The 18,267-nt window shown below is 42.6% G+C and overlaps 1 protein-coding gene across 1 annotated transcript; it reads left to right on the forward strand.

The window, feature by feature from the left end:
* The first annotated feature begins 6,684 nt into the window (after positions 1 to 6,684).
* Positions 6,685 to 18,193, forward strand: LOC121093677 (BRCA2 and CDKN1A interacting protein). Its single transcript, XM_040606386.1, has 7 exons — positions 6,685 to 6,853; positions 10,035 to 10,109; positions 10,788 to 10,868; positions 12,005 to 12,097; positions 12,633 to 12,820; positions 14,088 to 14,265; positions 17,779 to 18,193. The coding sequence occupies exons 1-7, from the start codon at positions 6,716 to 6,718 to the stop codon at positions 17,947 to 17,949; spliced, it is 924 nt and encodes a 307-aa protein (XP_040462320.1). The 5' UTR covers positions 6,685 to 6,715; the 3' UTR covers positions 17,950 to 18,193.
* The last annotated feature ends 74 nt before the right edge of the window (positions 18,194 to 18,267 follow it).

Raw genomic sequence — 18,267 nt, forward strand, 5'->3', positions numbered from 1 at the left:
CTACGATACACTTACATTGCTGGTACTCTTAAAGTCTAATAACACCAAGAAAATGATGTTAACCTAGCACACCTATTTCCAAAATGTCTATGGTATGACATTATGAACTCATCAAAATGTAAGGGGGGGGGGGGGGGGGGCGGGAAATCCTTCCAAACTGTTTACTAAAAGATAGTAATACTTTCTGGAAAGCACAATTTCCAAAAGTATTGTAGTAAAAGCCCCAGATGACATGAGAGAGTTAATTCAGGTACACCTGGGGAAAGCAGATATCTAATTAATTATTTTAGGTAGTTACAAACAAATTAACTTCCCACCCTATGCCTTATTACTGTGTCAAGTAATGAATAACAATTAGAAATGGGTAAACATCCATGTTTAACAAGGTGACTTACAATAATCAATTTAATTATTTTGTTTAGAACCTGCATACAAAACACATACTGCACCAACAAATAATTACAAAGTCATAAAATATCATGAACTACAGCAAGATGCAATTACCTAGCTGTTTCCTCTACACAGAAATCATACAAGCTGTATTTTGGACTCAGCCATCTGGCTTACTTGTATAAAGAGCAAGACTGCACAGCTCTGGCACTCCTAGAAGCCACTGGCTTATTTTCAATTCTGCCAGAAGGCAGCTCATTTTTGGACTCCAAAAAGGGGCTGCAAGTGTCCAAGAGAAGACAAATTTGACCTAGGGAATCTATAAATTTCTGCATTCACGAATAACATGTATATTGATCTGCAACTACCCTCGGACTGCTTTTGGTTTTACTGCTGAAAAAATTAGTCTCTTTTTCTGCAGCCATAAACCTACCAGACCGTTCTGTTCTTTCTACCTATTTAGCTTAGACAGGTTCACACAGAATTGCAGGGACCAAATGAAAACTGTTGGAATATACCCATTTCCAAATGCCAGGTCCTCCCACCCCAGCATTTTCTTAGAAAGTGCGTCCTACTACTGCTGACACATCACTGCGAATCCAGCCAAAATGCCATCTTAACAGGCAGGCAGAAGGCAGACAAGATCCCAAAGAGGGACAAGCACCAAACCAAAAATATGCCAATATACATTCAAAGGGTGAAAAAGTTAAAACTCAATTATGGATTGTTTTTTGGGGAAAAACATACAAGTTTTCCTAACTTGCTGCAATGACGTGGGGGTTCCACTGCACCAGGAAAGGTAAGAGAAATACAGTATTTTTATTGGTTTACTTGTGTCCTTGAGGTGTTTCTAAGGAGTGCCCTACAAATGACTGAAAGAATTTTAAGCTAGGTTTCTGCTAAATACATGTAGAGTCATGAATCCTGACAAATTCTTATTAAATCAAAGAGTATTAAGAGAAAGCACATAAATAAGACATGCAGCATCTTTGGTAATTTTTTATATATTCTAAGGGAAGTACTTACAATACAAAGCTACATTTCAGATCTCTCGTATTTTATCTATATATTACATCTTACATATTTAATCAAGACAGGTATGCACAAACTTCTAAACAACCATTAAAAGTTTCTATTTAGGACAATGAATGGACTTAGCTGAGCCCAGCAGTGCTCTATCTGTGCCTGGAAAAGGGAATGTGTATGAATAACGTTGCTGTGGTTTAACCCCAGCTAGCCACTCGCCCACTCCCCCCGTGTCAGGATGGAGAGGAAGTGAGAAAACATGTGGATGGAGATGAAGACAGCGTACCCGGCCAGGCAACACCGCGCACAGGAGCAAGGCAAAACCCGGCACTGGTTCCCCGCTGCCCGTGGCAGGCAGGTGCTGGGCCATCCCAGGGGAGCAGGGCTCCAGCACGCCCAGTGGGGACTGGGGAAGGCCAGCGCCATCGCTCCCAGCGTCCCCCCGTCCCCTTCTTCCCCAGCTCCATATGCCGAGCGTGACGGCGCACGGCACGGGGTATCCCTGGGGTCGGTCGGGGTCAGCTCCCCCGGCTGTGCCCCCCCAGCTCCCCGTGCCCCCCAGCCCGCTCGCTGTGGGGTGGGGGAGGAGCAGGAACGGCCTCGGCTCCGTGTAGGCACCGCTCAGCGGTCACGGAAACATCCCCGTGTCATCAGCACGGCTTCCAGCACAGACCCAAATCGTGGCCCGCACCGGCGGCTGTGAAGGCAATCAGCTCCAGCCCGGCCAAAGCCAGCACAAACCTTAATAAGTTTTACACTGCCAAGTCTTTGTTTCTAGGATGATACTGGCCACCCACTTTTTGGCTCACTAAACAAGCACTTTGCCTGAGCACCAATAACAATTCTGCAAAGACTGTTCTTCAAATGTTAAAAAATTACCATTTAAAACCCATTAGGCTCACAAACAGCTAAAAAGAGGGCAACAGATTTTCTGCCTTGCGGACACAGACACAAAGATGAAGAAAAACTTGTATTGGTCAGTCTGAGGTTTGGGAACCATCCAATTAGCTCTGATAATGAACTACAAGAGCAACTGGGGTGTTTGAAGCATTACATCATGACTGAAGGCTAAAAGCAGTTTGGTGCTCTGAGTCCACATTACTTAATTTTAAGTCCACTTAATTTATAAGAAGGGTCACACTGCATTTTCAGAATATTATTCTTACAGACATAATTGAAATGGTTCTCATTCATAGCATCATACAGTAAAATTCAACATCCTTGTGCCTTCAATTAAAATATAAAGTGGATTACAATGTGTATCTCTAGGTACCTGATACTAGTAAAAATGAGCAGTACTCTCTCATATTAAAAAAAAAACCACAACCTGCAGATTTCTTATATACATTGTACAGAAAGAACATCTTTGTAGGTCACTCAAATTTCATTTGAAAAGCTGCCCCCAAACTAACTGCGACCTATCTTTAATACAGCGGACAGCCTGTAAAAAGAGATAAATGGGGCCTTTTGTTTCTTGTTGCTGAAGTGACACTGTGAGCTGCAAAATATTACAACTTGTCTAATGCTATTCTGGTTATAAGCAACCGTACGGGTCACACGGTAAGGTCTGATTGCCATGTTCAGAGGGAATTGTCTGTTCCATCATAACATAAATAAAGATGAATTTTGAGATACTACTGAGATAAGATATGCTTAGGGCAGTGAGGGGGGCACACAGAAGCTTGCTACCCTGGACTTCAGGAGAGCAGCCCTTGGCCTCTTCAGGGATCTGCTTGGCAGAGTACCATGGGGTGAAGTCCTGGAGGGAAGAGAGGCCCAAGAAAGCTGGTTAGTAGGATCACCTCCTCCAAGCTCAGGAGCGATGCGTCCCAACAGAGAGGAAGTCCGGCAAAAATGCCAGGAGGCTGCACGGATGAACAAGGAGCTCCTGGACAAACTCAAACACAGAAAGGAAGTCTACAGAGGGTGGAAATCAGAGCAGCCAGGGATCAGGTTAGGAAAGCTAAAGTCCTGATAGAATTAAATCTGGCCAGGGACATCAAGGGCAACAAGAAAAGCTTCTATAGATAAATCAGTGATAAAAGGAAGACTAATGTGGGCCCTCTCCAGAAGGAAACAGGAGACCAGGCTACCTGGAACATGGAGAAGCCTGAGGTACTCAGTGACTCTTTTGCCTCAGTCTTCAACAGCAAGTGCTCCAGCCACACCACCCAGGCTGCAGAAGGCAAAGGCAGGGACTGGGAGAATGAGGAACCACCCACCATAGGAGAAGATCAGGTTTAAGACCATCTAAAGAACCTGAAGGTGCACAACTCATGGGACCTGATGAGATGCATCTGCGGGTCCTGAGGGAACTGGCAGATGAAGTGGCTAAGCCACTATCCATCGTATTTCAGAAATCATGGCAATCTGGTGAAGTTCCCACTGTTCGGAAAAGGGGAAACATAACCCCCATTTTTAAAAATCAAAAAAAGGAAGACTTAGGGAACTACAGGCCAGTCAGTCTCACCTCTGTGCCTGGGAAGATCATGGAGTAGATCCTCCTGGAAATTATGCTAAAGGCACATGGAAAATAAGAAAGTGATTGGTGACAGCCAACATAGCTTCACTAATGGGAAATCATGCCTGACAACTCTGGTGGCCTTGTACAACAGGGTTACAGTGTTGGTGGATAAGGGAAGAGCGACTGGTGTCATCTACCTGGACCTGTGCAGCACTTGATGCTGTCCCACATGACAGCTTTGTCTCTAAACTGGAGAGACATAGATTGATGGATGTACCACTCAGTGGATAAGGAATTAGCTGGATGGTTGCACTCAAAGAGCTGCGGTCAATGGCTCGATGTCCAAGTGGAGACCAGTGACAAATGACACTCCTCAGAGGTTGGTACTGGGACCGGCACTGTTGAACCTTTGTCAGTAAGATGGACAGTGGGACTGAGCATACCTTCAGTAAGTTCACCCACGACACCAAGCCGTGTGGTGTGGTCGACATGCTGGAGGGAAGGGATGCCATCCAGAGGGGCTTGAGAGGTGGGCCTGTGCGAACTTCATGAAGTGCAACAAGGCCAAGTGCAAGGTCCTGCACCTGGGTCAGGGCAACCCCCAGTACCAATACAGGCTGGGCAGAGAATGGATGAGAGCAGCCCCAAGGAGAAGGACTTGGGGGTGTCGGTGGATGAGAAGCTCCATGTGACCCGGCAATGTGCGCTCGCAGCCCAGAGAGCCCCCCGTGCCCTGGGCTGCATCCCCAGCAGCGTGGCCAGCAGGGCGGGGGAGGGGATTCTGCCCCTCTGCTCCCAGCAGCTACAGGGGCCGGCAAGAAGCTGGAGAGGGGCTTTGTACGTGGGCACGTGGTGACAGGCCAAGGGGGAATGGCCTTAAGCTGGGAGAGGGGAGATGTAGATGAGCTGTGAGGCAGAAATTGTTCCCCGTGAGGGCGGCGAGGTGCTGGCCCAGGCTGCCCAGAGCAACTGTGGGTACCCCATCCCTGGCAGTGCTCAAGGCCAGGCTGGATGGGGCTGGGGGCAGCCTGGGATGGGGGGAGGGGGCCCTGACCAGGTGGGACAAGAGGATCTTTAAGGTCCCTTCCAAGCCAAAGCATTTTATGATTCTAAGATTTTTAAAAAACTTCTAAAAATCCCTGGGCTACCATTTTTGATACTATACATTTCTTACCAATACTCTTCTAGTATTATTAGATGGGTTTAATAACCAGAGAAGCAAAAAGCCTAGCTGTAAGGCTGCCGTGAAATATGGCTCCATATTTCATATTTCAGAAAAGGACCAAATTTCACAGATAATGTAAGACATTTATCATCAAATAACAACAAGAGTTGAGAATAATTCCTGCTGTTTGTGTGTCTACATCACAAAACTCAACAACAAAACTGTTTTTTTGACACGGCAATCCAGAGGAACAGCAAAGGACTCAGACTCTTCTACTACATCATGGATTTTTACCAAAAGCAATGTTAGTAATTATTGTCATTCTTGACTGATACAGTTTCAGAAATAAAATGGAAAACTGTATAGAGGCACAGATTGCATTGCCACAGAGGCAGTCCTACTGCGGCAGTAAAAGGCTTTGACAATTCATCTCTCTCCACACTGAATTCTTTCCCTGTATCACTGCTCATGTTTTGTAATGACCTAAGCGCTCCCTGAGCACACACAGCTCTCGAAAAATAATAAAAAATAATAAACAGTGACTTATTTGATACTTTAAAGGGACTTGAAAATTCTAACCTGTTTGGGTTGCATTTATAAAGCTGAGATTACATCCCAGGCCCTCCGCCTTGTGCTTCTTCTGGCTGGCAATAGCGAGCGCCCAGTCCTCTTCTTCAAATGACCTCGTTAACACTTACTGTTCTTCTTTAACTAGACACAAAGACTTAAATGGAACATGGTGCGCATGAGCCAGGCTCAGACACTCACAGCCACTTTATAATTTCAGTGCTTTGGATTTTTCAACTCATTTTCCTGATCAGTGTTTTTTATAAAAACCGCACTCACACTGTGGTTACTGCACTCTACCTGGCTGCCTTTCCTGTTTGTCTGTCTGGAAATTCATTTTTTAAGCAAGCAGTAAGCACTTGATTCCTTTTTGTTTAATTGAACTTCCTTAGCGCCAGCGATGCTGTGCGGGTGCCACATGCGGCCTGCTCGGCTCTTCCCTTCCCGGCAGGGTCGCGGCCAGGCCCCAGACAGGGCCACGCATGGGCAGTGAGGGCAGCGTGAGGGCTTGTGCTGCACAGTTATTTCTCTGGCTTTTAAACAGCCGCTGCTTCAGCAGGGCAGGGAGCTGCCACCATGAACACGCACTTACACTTCCACGTATCGTTCTTAAGTGTATCTCGAGTGACGGCGGAGCCCGGGTGACTTCCCCAGAACACTCTTTTAAAGCGGGTGACATGTGCAGCACGAAGAGGGGCTCCGGGTGTTTCAGGAGTGGGGCAGGGGCGGCCCGGGCCCCCGCTCCCCAGAGGCCCCAGCGGGCCAGGCCAGGCCAGGCCCGGCCCCGGGCCCCCCCCCGGGGCTCTCGGCCCTCGGCAGCCTGACGCCGCCGGTCCCCGCGATGCACCGCGGCCGGGCACGACCTACCCCTGCTGCCGCCTGCAGAGCTCTGCCCGAGCAGGCCCGCGCTGCGTTCCCCACACGGGCGGAGGCGGCGTTGGCCGCTGCAGGCCCGCACGGCGCGCTCCTCCAGCCGGCCGGGGCACGGCCCTCCGGCGGGCCCTGCGGGGAGCGGCCGGCCGCGCTCCCCGGCGCTCCGCAGCGCGCAGGGCGGGCCCCGCGCCTGCCCTTCCGGCGGCCGAGCGCCTGCGCGCCGCGACACCATGGCCACGCCGGCCAAGCGGCGGGCCCGGGCCCAGGCCCAGCCCCAGGCCCCGGCCCCGGCCCCCGCCGGCGAGAGCGGCTCGGAGCCGGAGTCGGGCGAGTCGGACTCGGAGTCGGGCTCGGAAGAGCTCGGTGAGGTGAGCGGGCCCCTCGCGGCCTTCAGGCGGCCCGCGCCCCCCCTCCCGCTGGGTGCCGATCCGACGCGGCCGCCCCCTGCCCGCCTCCGCGGCCGCCCCCTCCTCTCTGGCTCCGCTCTCGGACAAGTCGTACCGCGACAGGCGGCGACAGCCGGAGCCGCGGCTGGAAGCTGGTTGGGGGGGTGCCCCCTGCACAGCCCCGGCGGGGCACCCGGGGCTGCGGCCCGGCGCTGGGCGCGGGCTCGTGTTCCTGGGTTACAGCCGTGGTGCCTGTCGGCGAGCGGCGGTGTGAGGGGAATTCTGTAATTTTTGTGGAGAGCCTGATGTTTTTGTTTGTTTTCTTTCTGGTTTTGGTTTTGTTTTTTGTTTGTTTTTTTTAAATGCAGGGGTCCCTGAGGCCGCAGTCAGTTGTGCAGGCTTGGCCCCGGCGTGCGGGGTTTGTGTGAGCCTGGAGGCAGCCGCTTGAAATAGTGCTTTGGCACAGATGATTTGTTCTAATTCTTTTTTTTTTTTTTTTTTTTTTTTTTTGGGGGGGGTGTAGAAAAAACACCAGGCCCCACGGAAATAACATTTTAATTGCTTTTCCGAGCGCACACACTGTCTCTCCCCCCGCACGCCTTTCTGGGCCTAGACATGGGTGAAAAGGCTTTATTGAGCCGTGAAACACAGCACTGAGGGGGGAGCAGGAGCCCCCTTTGCAGGAAGGAGGGAGATACACACCGAGTTTGAACTCTTCGGATGATCAGGCTATCTGTCGTTTCCACAGGGCTTAGAAGAGTCACAGAACAGAACTGTCTCTGTTTTAACCCAGTATATTTCAAACTAAATATTTTAACTCGATTGTCTTGACTACGTTTTTGCTTTGAGTTTATTATTTTCCTTTTTCTTAGATGAGGCTTTAGTTAGCAAATTAGCAAATAAAAAACCCAAACCCTACCTCTTTTAAAAGGATACCTTGTGATAAAAACTGCAGGCTTAATTGTGTTCTTAGTCATGATGGAAAAGCACATTTATCATTTGCTAGAAATGTGTGCCACATTAAGTGACTGACTTAGTTGGAGCTAACGCATGTTTGTAAAGTTCTTGGCTAGCACTGCTACTACATGTACTAATCAGTGTTTGTAACCTGATAGATGTTACACTAGTGTCTAGAAGCTATGAAATTAAAGCTAATAGTAATAATCCTTTTTTTTCCTTTTTTTTTTTTTTTTAAAAAAAAGTGGATGGCATTCCTGCATAACGTAGGAAGGACAGTGGTTTTGTTGTGGTGCTTGTGGGTGAAGACTTGAGTCTTCAGTGGCATGGCTTTTGAGGATGGTTTCTGTTTCCTGCACTGGTGTGCAGTACTGCATTTTATTTGCAATTGTTTGTGTGCTGGATAAAATTTTTAATGTAACGCTTACTTTAATTTAGTAGTCCAGCTTTTGAGGATGATATATCACTATTACATCTATTTCAGTTTGGAAGTCTTGATAGAAAGGTACATTGAGTATCCCTCAATTCTTGTAAAAGATGTCAGGGTGTGCCTTGCTCCTATTAAAGAAGTGTACTGAATTTTTATAACTGTACAAACTTAGAAGAACTTATGTACTTAAAGGGCATTTGTTTCTCTGCAATTCTTGGCATTTTTATTTTTGCCATATTAGTCTTTCCCTTTGTCTCTTACTACTTCAGGTGGAAATGGAAAATCTTTTCCTTCAGGCAGATGTTTTCTTTATAGGAAGGGGCATGTGGTAGTTCTGTCCGTCTGAGAACAGCAGCATGATGGCTAAGTAGCACCTGGTTGCTGAGAAGGAGCTTTGCTTACTGCTGTGTCATACGTTGCAGAGTATTGCACAGTACAGCTTGTTCTGCATAGTCTTGCTTTGCTTTGGATGCAGTCCAGGGGGAAGAGAATAAGCACAGAGCATCCAGACAGGACACACCAAAATATATGATGAGTCTCCATTTGCTTTTTTTTTTAATAGATGAAAGATGGAGGGTTTGTAAACTGTCATACTAGGCTGTTACTTTGGGTAGTGGGAAAGCTATGAAGCAAGACCAGTGTTAGAACATCTAGTGCTTCAGTGGTTTATATCAATTTTATGGCTGTGGTTTGCACAGTATTCAGAACCACTGTAAACTGTGTTTTGTTCAGAATTTACTGGCTTAATCATTCAGTGAGATCCTTGAATTTTAAAGCAGTCAGAAAGTTCCTGGATGCCAGGAGTGAATGCTGTATACACCAAAGATAAAATCTGTTTTCTTACATTGATAGCTTCTCAAGTAAATTACGTGCTCTCAGTTACCTCTGTAGAGCTTCCTCGCTTTACTAGACCGTAGAAAAGTATCTGAGCATGTCTCCTGATTTTTATTACCCTACAAAGTGGTTATATATCTGTTTTCAACATTGTAAACAGGCCTTTAACACTGTTCTCCCAGTGGACCGTAAGGACCATGACCTCAGTATAGGATAGGAGAGAGTTATGAGTCTTCATTGGTGACAAAAATAAGGATCAGTTGTTTAGATTGTTCAGAAGGTGGAATTCAAACTGACAGTTAAAAAGGCAAAGTATGTTTGGATGATCTTGAACAGGCAAGGCAACCTTGGCAGGCAGTACTGTTAATATGGAATACCAGTAAAACTGTTTGCTAGGTGTGGAGCCTTTGTTCTGAAAGGAGAAGCAGGAGGTCACATTCTGTTTTTTTGCTGTGAGTGGGTCTCATTGTGCGCCTACTGAGCAGGCTTCCAGAGTGGGGTTAACGATACCATTAGGATTTGAAGAAATAGCAGAGCATTGTTTTGGATGTAATTATTTAAATGTCTGCAGCAATCTTCATCTTTAGCCAAGGCATTGCACGGCAGTAGTGCAGTTTTAAGAGTTTAACTGCCTGGATCATGCCTTTCTAGAGTAAGAGTCTATGTGGTTACGGTGAACGTAATTGTGTGAACCAGATTGCAGGAACAAAGCATTAAAGGTTTGATCGCAACACAATTTGTAAGTTTTATAAAGTTACTTTTGCAGATGCTGTCTAAAGATTACAGAAGGAATGATAACAATTGCTGAGGTTACTGAGAGATGGAAAAGTTCTATTTCTGATGTTGACCATTACTTGTCTTGAAGTTTTGTATTGTTTAGCCTTCTTTTGATACAGCTTCTTGCCAGGTGTGTTTGATATTCTCAGTTTTACTTCTTCATAGGAAGTGAATATTGAATTTGAAGCACATTCCATATCAGACAATGACTGTAACGGGATAAAGAAATTACTACAACAGGTACTTTGACTTCTTATTATCTTGGTTGATATGTCCATTGATAATATCTAGAGTTATACAGTCATCAGTGCACATTATCTGTATTGATTCTTAGTTTTGCTGTGCTTCAGCTCATGAATATTAAGTAATTACAGCCACAGTGAATATGTCTCTTCTAAACCATGGTTTCAAGAACTTTACCCAATGAACTGTAGGGCTGTTTTTCCACAGTATGTATAATTTTTCCATCTCCATTGTGTTAGCTGCTGCCCAGAAAACCTGGGCTGACAATGTTAGTCAGCTTCCTGGAGGTTTGTTTTTTTTTGGTAAAATTTAGCCCTTAAAAAAACAGACGAACGAATGATGTGTCTGTTCAACGTGGCAGCCTCCAGTCTTCTTTTGGCTGTTTCTGTCGTAAGTCTATGCTCAGCAAGCATTCAGATCATACCAAACTCAAAAGGCTATCAGGTATGCAAAATAGCAGCTTGTGGAGGGTCAAGGAACAAGTGCTTCAAGAAGCTGATTTTTAGTCTTTACATTATTGTATTGAAGAAAGTTAAAGAAAGTCACTAAATGGAAATTAACAGTGGAAGAGAGTATTGCATAACAACTTGGAGAAATTACTGACTTTATTTCCTAAGTGGCCCATGATATGTCATCAGGTCTAAAACTTCTTAATACCTGTTTCCTATTTTCCAGTTGTTTCTAAAAGCTCCTGTTAACACTGCTGAATTAACTGATATATTAATACAACAGAATCATATTGGAAGTGTTATCAAGGTAAGACAGTTTACATTTTTGAATGAAGTACAATACTTTTTTCTGTTGAGAAGACATAACAGGCTTTCAGAAGGGGATCCTGTTTTTGTAATTTGTATGCTTGCTTCCTTTTTTGCTTTGAGGAGAATTCTTCTAGGGGAGCTGAAAGTTTCCATGCCTACTTTCAAGCAAACAAGGAATTTGATTTCTTATTTTGGTTGATTTCTTTTTATGTATGGAAGGCTTTTCACTTGTCTCTCTGAATTTTTAGTAGTAGAGTAGTAATGCTGAAAATGCTATGGAGAAATTTGTTACCATCTTCATAAGAAACATGACCTTGTGATTTCCCAACGTTCTCAGAATGTACAGAGATTCAGACCAAAAACGTCCTGCATGCAGTTTCTTTTTGTGCAGAGTTCTTTGTGCATAGGAAAGGATCCCTAAATGAGTCCTAAACAAGTTCTGCTGTGGCAATGGAGCGCTCTGCAGAGGCTCCTGAATTGCTCCTGGCTAGGAAGTTGTTCAGTACTGTATGGTGCTCACAACATCACGGCCACCTTGCTTTCAAACTGCTCCCGTCACACAGGTGTGCTGTTTACCATGTTACATGGTACCTTTGCTGTACATTCCCTTTTTGTCCTGTGCCAACAGTTTTTCTTCCCATGTTTAGTACGATCCTTATGTTACAATTGCATGACCCCCTGTTCTTTCCCAAGTTTTTTGTTCTGGAGTTTTGTTGAGCTTTTTGTTTCACTCTCTGTCAAAGCTCTATTGCTGTGTGCTTTTCAAGACTTTGCAGGTTTACTTCCCTATGTTAGAAGCCGAAGAAAATTGGGTTTTGCTTAAGATATTTCCATCCCTTGTACTGAGATGCTGCTTATTAAATGTAAGCTAGCAAATTTTAGTGCCTTTCAAAAGATCCTACTGTAGAAGGCAGATAACCTGGCTCTCTATATAGCTGGCTTTAAGTACACAGAGACGTTCAGGGTTGCAGCACTTTCATAACCATAACCAGAATTTGTAGGTTTTGTGTTTGTACAGATTAGGATGGTTGTCATCTACCAAGCATCTTCTGGAAAGAAAAAAACCCCATTTTTTTGCTGCAGAGCAGAAATAGAATGTCAGTATGAGTTGTTGCTTTTTCTTTCGTTAAATAGCAAGCAGAAGTCCAAGAAGACAGTAGTGATGATGACGAAGATGATGATGAAGTCTTTGGTTTTATAAGCTGCTTAAACTTAACAGAAAGAAAGGTTAGTATTCCTCATTAATGTCTAGACAGTAGTGAGACTGTGTCCTGCTTTCCTGCCTTTTGTAACAAGCCTAGACAGCTGGATCAGGATTTTGAATTTCACCATGGAGGACTATGGTCATAAAGGCTGCACATCACTTAGCTTGCTTTTGGATCTAGTCCTGTGTAACTTGCTGGAGGTCAAACATAAAGCAAAGAATGGCATAGAGAGTTAAAATTAGGTCAAATAGTATTTCCAGGGTGACTGAGCTGCCATCCTCTTACATTTCTTGACTTTCATCTCTCGCAGCTTTTGAGTTTTGCTGTTGAGTGTATTGGTGTTGCAGCTCCTAGCTGCATTCCTATCAGTTACAAACCTTTGTTTGCCCTCAGCTTCAGGGTTGGTAAATAATTTCAGAGAAATTGTATAGTGCTTTAGAGACTGTTTACAGAAATTGCCAGTAGGCCTGTAGAATATTCCCTTGAAGTACACATTTGAGCTTTTCTGTGTAAATAATTGTTTTATAATGTAAAGAAAATACACCTTTTGATTCTAGGGTACACAGTCTGCTGAACAAATCAAAGAGCTGATTCTGAGTCGGTGTGAGAAGAGCTGTGAACAGCATGTAGTTGAACAACTGAGTAAGCTTCTAAATGACAGTACTAAGCCTGTGGGTCTTATACTAAGTGAAAGATTCATTAATGTACCACCGCAGATTGCTCTGCCCATGCACCAGCAACTTCAGTAAGTTTCTTTGGGGTTTTTTTGACATGATGTTGAATAGTACTTTTGCTTCATTTTTTTTTCCCCAGAAAAAATATTTTCATCTCACATAAGGTCTTCAGTTAATTTAAAAATATTTTTATATCTTTAAGCTTTTCAAACTCGGTAAGATAGAGGAAGTAATCTAAGAATGTATGCTGTTCTACTGCAGAAATAGCTGTGTGTATGTTATAGTTTATCCATATTGCAGAGTATTTCCTACTGATCTGGGAAAAATTTAAAATGAGAAGTTTTTATAGCATGCTGATGATGAGCAGCTTGGATGTTTCTGCTCGTGTGTTTATGTCTGGCTCTGGAAGGGAAGATTCAAACCGAGGGACAGGCTTACAAGGTGGATGAGTTCTGGCACAAGAAAGCAATATGCAGTGTTTTGATTAGTTTCAAGTAAATGAGTAAAGCAGGTTAGATGCTGGGTAGTCTACCAGTTAATGGGTTTATATCTTAGGCTGGGGGGCAGTAAGTAAAGGAATCCACAGAGATACAGCATTATATTGTTTTAGTGCCATGCTGACAGCCAGAAAATTAGAATTTTTAAGGAACTCCAGTGATCAAATGAAGATTGTTAATTTTTTTTTTTCTTCTTTTTTCTCCTGCGAGGTGGGATTAGAAGTTAAATTAAGTTGACTGCTGTCATGGCTCATTTAAACAATAAAACAGAGCTTCAAGAAATTACTGCTTTGTTGTAAAAATAAATGTGTTGATAGGGATGGTCAGGAAGGTTTTTAGAGAAAGGAATGAGGTGCTTGAAGACTTAGCTTTGAGGTTTACCACTAGTATAGCACTTGTCACAACTCAAATTCAGATCTCAGCCTCTTTCTCTTAATGATTTTGGAGTGTTGCAGTGACAAGTAACACAAGGGTGGGCAAGAGTATTTTCTGGCTCTTCAGCTATTGTTCTTCATGGAGGTGATAGTCTGATGTGTTTCCAGCAGAGCTGCACTTACAATCATTTCACAGACTCTACCATGAACAAGGTTCTGGGAAAAAGGGTTATATTGTGAGGTGTGGAAAGACATCCATTTTTTTATTGTTTTGAAGTGCCAATAGTGTATTTAAATACTAGGAATGCATATGCAAAATCTGTTTTCTAAGGCAACTGTTAAAAAATAGGCTCCAATCTCAATATCCTTTCTGTAGTAATGCATTATAAGGTTTGCTTGTTGAGGGTTTAAATTGTGTATGTAAACATATTTTTAAATTCTATGTATAAACATCTATTTATCTTTAGGAAAGAGTTGACAGAGGCAGAGAGAACAAACAAACCTTGTGGAAAGTGCCACTACTACCTCCTTGTCAGCAAGACCTTTACAGAAGCCACGAAGAGTAATTCTAAGAGGAAGGAAGGAAGAAATCAGCAAAAGGAGGAATTAATGTTTGCAAATGCAGAGGAAGAATTCTTTTATGAGGTAACATATGTAATTTAATTTATAATATTATTTTTCTTACCGGCAAAAAAGGTGTTTCGCCTTAAATTCAAGGAAGGCTTTTGAAAAGATATGGTCACGTATCTTTATATTGAATCCTGCTTTTTTTAGACTAGTTTTGAGAGGTGGGCAAGCAACCTATTTTTGTGTGTTGAACACTACACTTTTTGTACTTACAGAGTTATGGAGAGGTGTGCCATCCATAAGTCCACATTATTAAACTAATACTCTGTATTGGCATGAATTTACTATTATGTTATTTGTGTCGGGTCACAATTAACCTGGCTATAAGATTTTGTGGCATAGACTGCCTGTAGCAGCGTTACTACCTGATAGGGTCTCCAGTGCTATGAGGATAATGGAAAAAAATTCAGAGAATACCTGCAATAATGAGAGACTTTAGGGGAAAGATCAGGTGTTGCTTTGTCTTGAGGCTAGTGTCTTGGCCTCAAAGAATTAACAAACTTCATCTCTTTACTCGCGTAGCAGTGCCGAAGAGATTGAATTGAATGTAGTAATTGTCAGACTTGTTGAAATCCCGTGAATGGAATATCTACATTTTTAGGACAAACAAATGGTAACAAATCTGGATATTGAATTTAGCAGCATGTCCCAGGCCTCCTGAGTTTAAAGAAGTTTCTTTTGTTTTGGCAGCAGTGCAGTTGTCGTCTTTAATCTGAATAATCAGAAATGTGGAAGACTTGCTAAATGGCTGTGCCAGCTGAACAGGGCAGTGTGACTGTGGGTGTGCGCACTGCAGGAGGGGCAGGTTAGCCTGAATGTCTGTCAGTGAGATTCAAGCTAACATGATTTACGTCACAAGCGCCCAAGAGTGGCAGTGCAAACAACAGGTAGTAACTTGCAAGGGTGCTCTAACTTAATCATGTGTCACAGCTTTAAGCACTTAGATGAATAAATATTCAAAAAAAATCTCTGTTGTTAGAGTCTCGATCAGCATCTGCAATGCATGTTAATACTTAAATACACAGATCTCTCTTCCTTGCCCCTAATAGTTAGTCCTGTGTCAGAAAGAAACAGCTGTTGAGGCTTTATTTAGGTTTGGTAATCTAGTGAAATGCATTGCTCTGAGATCTCTTCCCAAGAAACTTAACAGATGCCAAGCTGTGCCTTTGTGTTGTTGCTGATACTATGTGGAAAGCTGATTTATCTGTTTTCTTTTGGATACCTGTTACTTTCAAGAAATAAGAATAAAAAACTTCTGAAGATCCAAACAAGTAGCTATCACTTCCCTTTCCTGTCTCTCTTCTAATCAGAACAAGTATATTAATAAAAAAATGCTACAATGCTGAGATTAAAATATTACTTCCTCTTTCCTAAGGCAACCTGTTTACATGATTCTGCAGGTCCCAAGCCAGATCAGGCAAGGGGAAGATGCAGGAAATTAGATTAAAAATATACTTTGAAATGCAAAGACTTTTTCATTGTTCTTTATTTTTTTTTCTCAAAGCTTTAACAATATTATTCTACAATATTATTGCTTTTTCAAGATACCATTATTTTTTATTTCTGGCAGTGCCTACAGGAGAAAATACTTGCACATGTGTCATATGGTTAATGGCAAAGGTTTCTGTAGGTAATTATTCATGACATTCTCTGTTAGAGGCTATAATATGGCTGTAATTTTATTTCTTGGGAAGAAGAAAAATGTAAGTGGGTGAATTAATTGTTAGCTATAGGGAATACTGTTGTAGCCTCTCTGCAGTAACATGTTTGGGATTTTCTTTTTGTGTTCCTGCCACAGCACCTTTACCAACTGAGTATGAAGTCCATGTAAAAACCTTACTGAAAAACTGAAGGGGAGAAGCCTGTGATGCGCACGTGTCCACAGGCGTTACGTTCTCAGAGGCCTATTTTGTATTTATTTCTGTTTTGTTGTTTTGATTGGCATCTTAAAGACTAATTTTCTGCTTTTATCAAAATTGCAAGAATTGTCAATTCAAGTGGATAGACTCGATCTGAACATGCTTTTCTTTCCAACAGCCTTTCTCGTGGTGTTAATAAAGTCTTTTAAAACATTAGGGAGGCTATTAGATTAAGTGAGTCTCTGTACTTAATGATGTATATGTGTTAAATTAGTGTTAGAGTGTATTTCCTTCTTGATCACATGAAACATTAATTAGATTGCTATACAATAGTATTAAATGTGGTGAGGCAGAGGCTTGGAGCCATATAGAGAGAAGCTTTTTGCACTTGTCAGTTCCCTGTGCTTTATTCTGTTCCTTAAAATGTTATTGAGGGAGCAGAAGAAAATCTCTATTATAACCAGACTTGGAATTGATCAAAGGTTTAGAGCCTCCATTGCTCAAATTGTTTGTTCTTGAGCAAAGCCACTCAATTAATGTGATTGTTCTTCCAAAATTAAATTTACAGCCTTGAGATACTGTTAGTAAATAGCAAACCTAAAGGGAGACTGGATCTTAACTTTCCCTGCAAAGGGAAGAGGTTAGATGAGTTTTTCTACTTAGGAGTTCAGTTCATACTTTGTAATCTGACTTGTGTGAGAACTGGAAGTGTTTGTTGGGTAAGTTTTTCTATCCGTCTGGCATTTTGTCTAGGAAGGCTAATAAAGAGGCACAGTTCTATATGTATACAGTATATATCACTGAAGAGAAAGAATACATGTTATGGACACCTACATATTTGAAGAAGCATCCTTTTATTAATATTGTCTTTCAGTGGCTCCAGCCATCTAGGGATTTTCCAAAAGCTTTTTGAAATTCTGCTCAGGATTTATATTATTACCTACCTCCTTAATACTTAATTTCTACTGGCAAGGTGAAAGAGGGGATTACTGTACTACATATTCTTACAGATACCTTGATTTTTAGGACTGAGCAGTTTCAGAGTAGGCCATGAAAAGAGCAGAGCCTGCACCTTGCTACAGGCCTTCCACACGCTGTCCACACGAAGCTGTCGTCTTTATTGCAGGCTCTGCGCTACTTGCACTCTCGTGCTGTTCCTTTTATCTGGGCTGTGGCTGGTCTGCTAATTCTCAAAATTACACAGCTAGTGGTTTGCTCTTGCTCCAGGGTTGAAGGACTCTTAAGAGCCCCATATTCCTGTTCCTGGTCAGGAGTCCCCGCTAGCTGGCACAACAGCTTCTAAGGGTCAGCATTCCTTAATGTGATAATACGGAGTGGAGATGCTCTCTTAAACAGTCTAAAATGGGGCACTGTAAGCTTATAAAGGAGGTGTTGATTTCCCCCCCCCCTTAGATCATTTTTCCGATACCAAACTATAATGATATCAATAACTTTAGAATTTAATATGAATGATATAAATTATGTGAAAAGCATATAGTTTAAAATACTTGATAGTGGATTCTTTTGTAGGGTTTTTTTTGGTGGACCTTTTGAGAGTTCTTCTTATTAAGCATGTGCATGATAGGGTCATTATTTTTACTTTGTTTTGATGATGTATTACTTCACACTAATTAAAAAATTTAATCCTAATGCTTTTATTTCTGTTTTTTAGAAAGCCCTTCTGAAGTTCAACTACTCCGTGCAAGAGGAAAGTGACACCTGTTTGGGTGGCAGATGGTCCTTTGATGATGTACCAATGAAACCTTTACGGACTGTTATGATAGTTCCAGCTGATGGAATTAATGCAATTATGGATAAACTCAAAGACTATCTCTCACTCTGAACGTTCCTGTAAACGCTGGTTTTTTATCAAGCAGCCATGCAGAACTATGACTTCACAATATTTTTAGAGGACTGCTATTGAGTTAATGATTTTGTACTGCTCAAATGATTCCTCTCTACACTTACAAGACAAATAGGTGGTACAACTAAAAATATCCATCAAAATAATATTTTTAAATACTGTATCTTTCTGTACTTTGGTATCATCATTAAGCAGTCAATAAAAACCTGATGTTAGAAGAAAACTTGGAGATCTGCTCAGTATGTTTTTAACCAAAACTAGGTTGTATGGTTTTGCTACAAAATAATGCATGCAACT

The sequence above is a fragment of the Falco naumanni genome, chromosome 9 (genome assembly GCF_017639655.2).
Source record: "Falco naumanni isolate bFalNau1 chromosome 9, bFalNau1.pat, whole genome shotgun sequence".
Classification (NCBI taxonomy): domain Eukaryota; kingdom Metazoa; phylum Chordata; class Aves; order Falconiformes; family Falconidae; genus Falco; species Falco naumanni.

Excerpts from the sequence above, each read along its gene's own strand:
- LOC121093677 (XM_040606386.1), top strand. The coding sequence starts at position 6,716 with ATGGCCACGCCGGCCAAGCGGCGGGCCCGGGCCCAGGCCCAGCCCCAG. Across the intron at positions 10,110-10,787 it reads TAAAGAAATTACTACAACAG|TTGTTTCTAAAAGCTCCTGT; the intron begins GTACTTTGACTT and ends CCTATTTTCCAG. Across the intron at positions 10,869-12,004 it reads ATATTGGAAGTGTTATCAAG|CAAGCAGAAGTCCAAGAAGA; the intron begins GTAAGACAGTTT and ends TTCGTTAAATAG.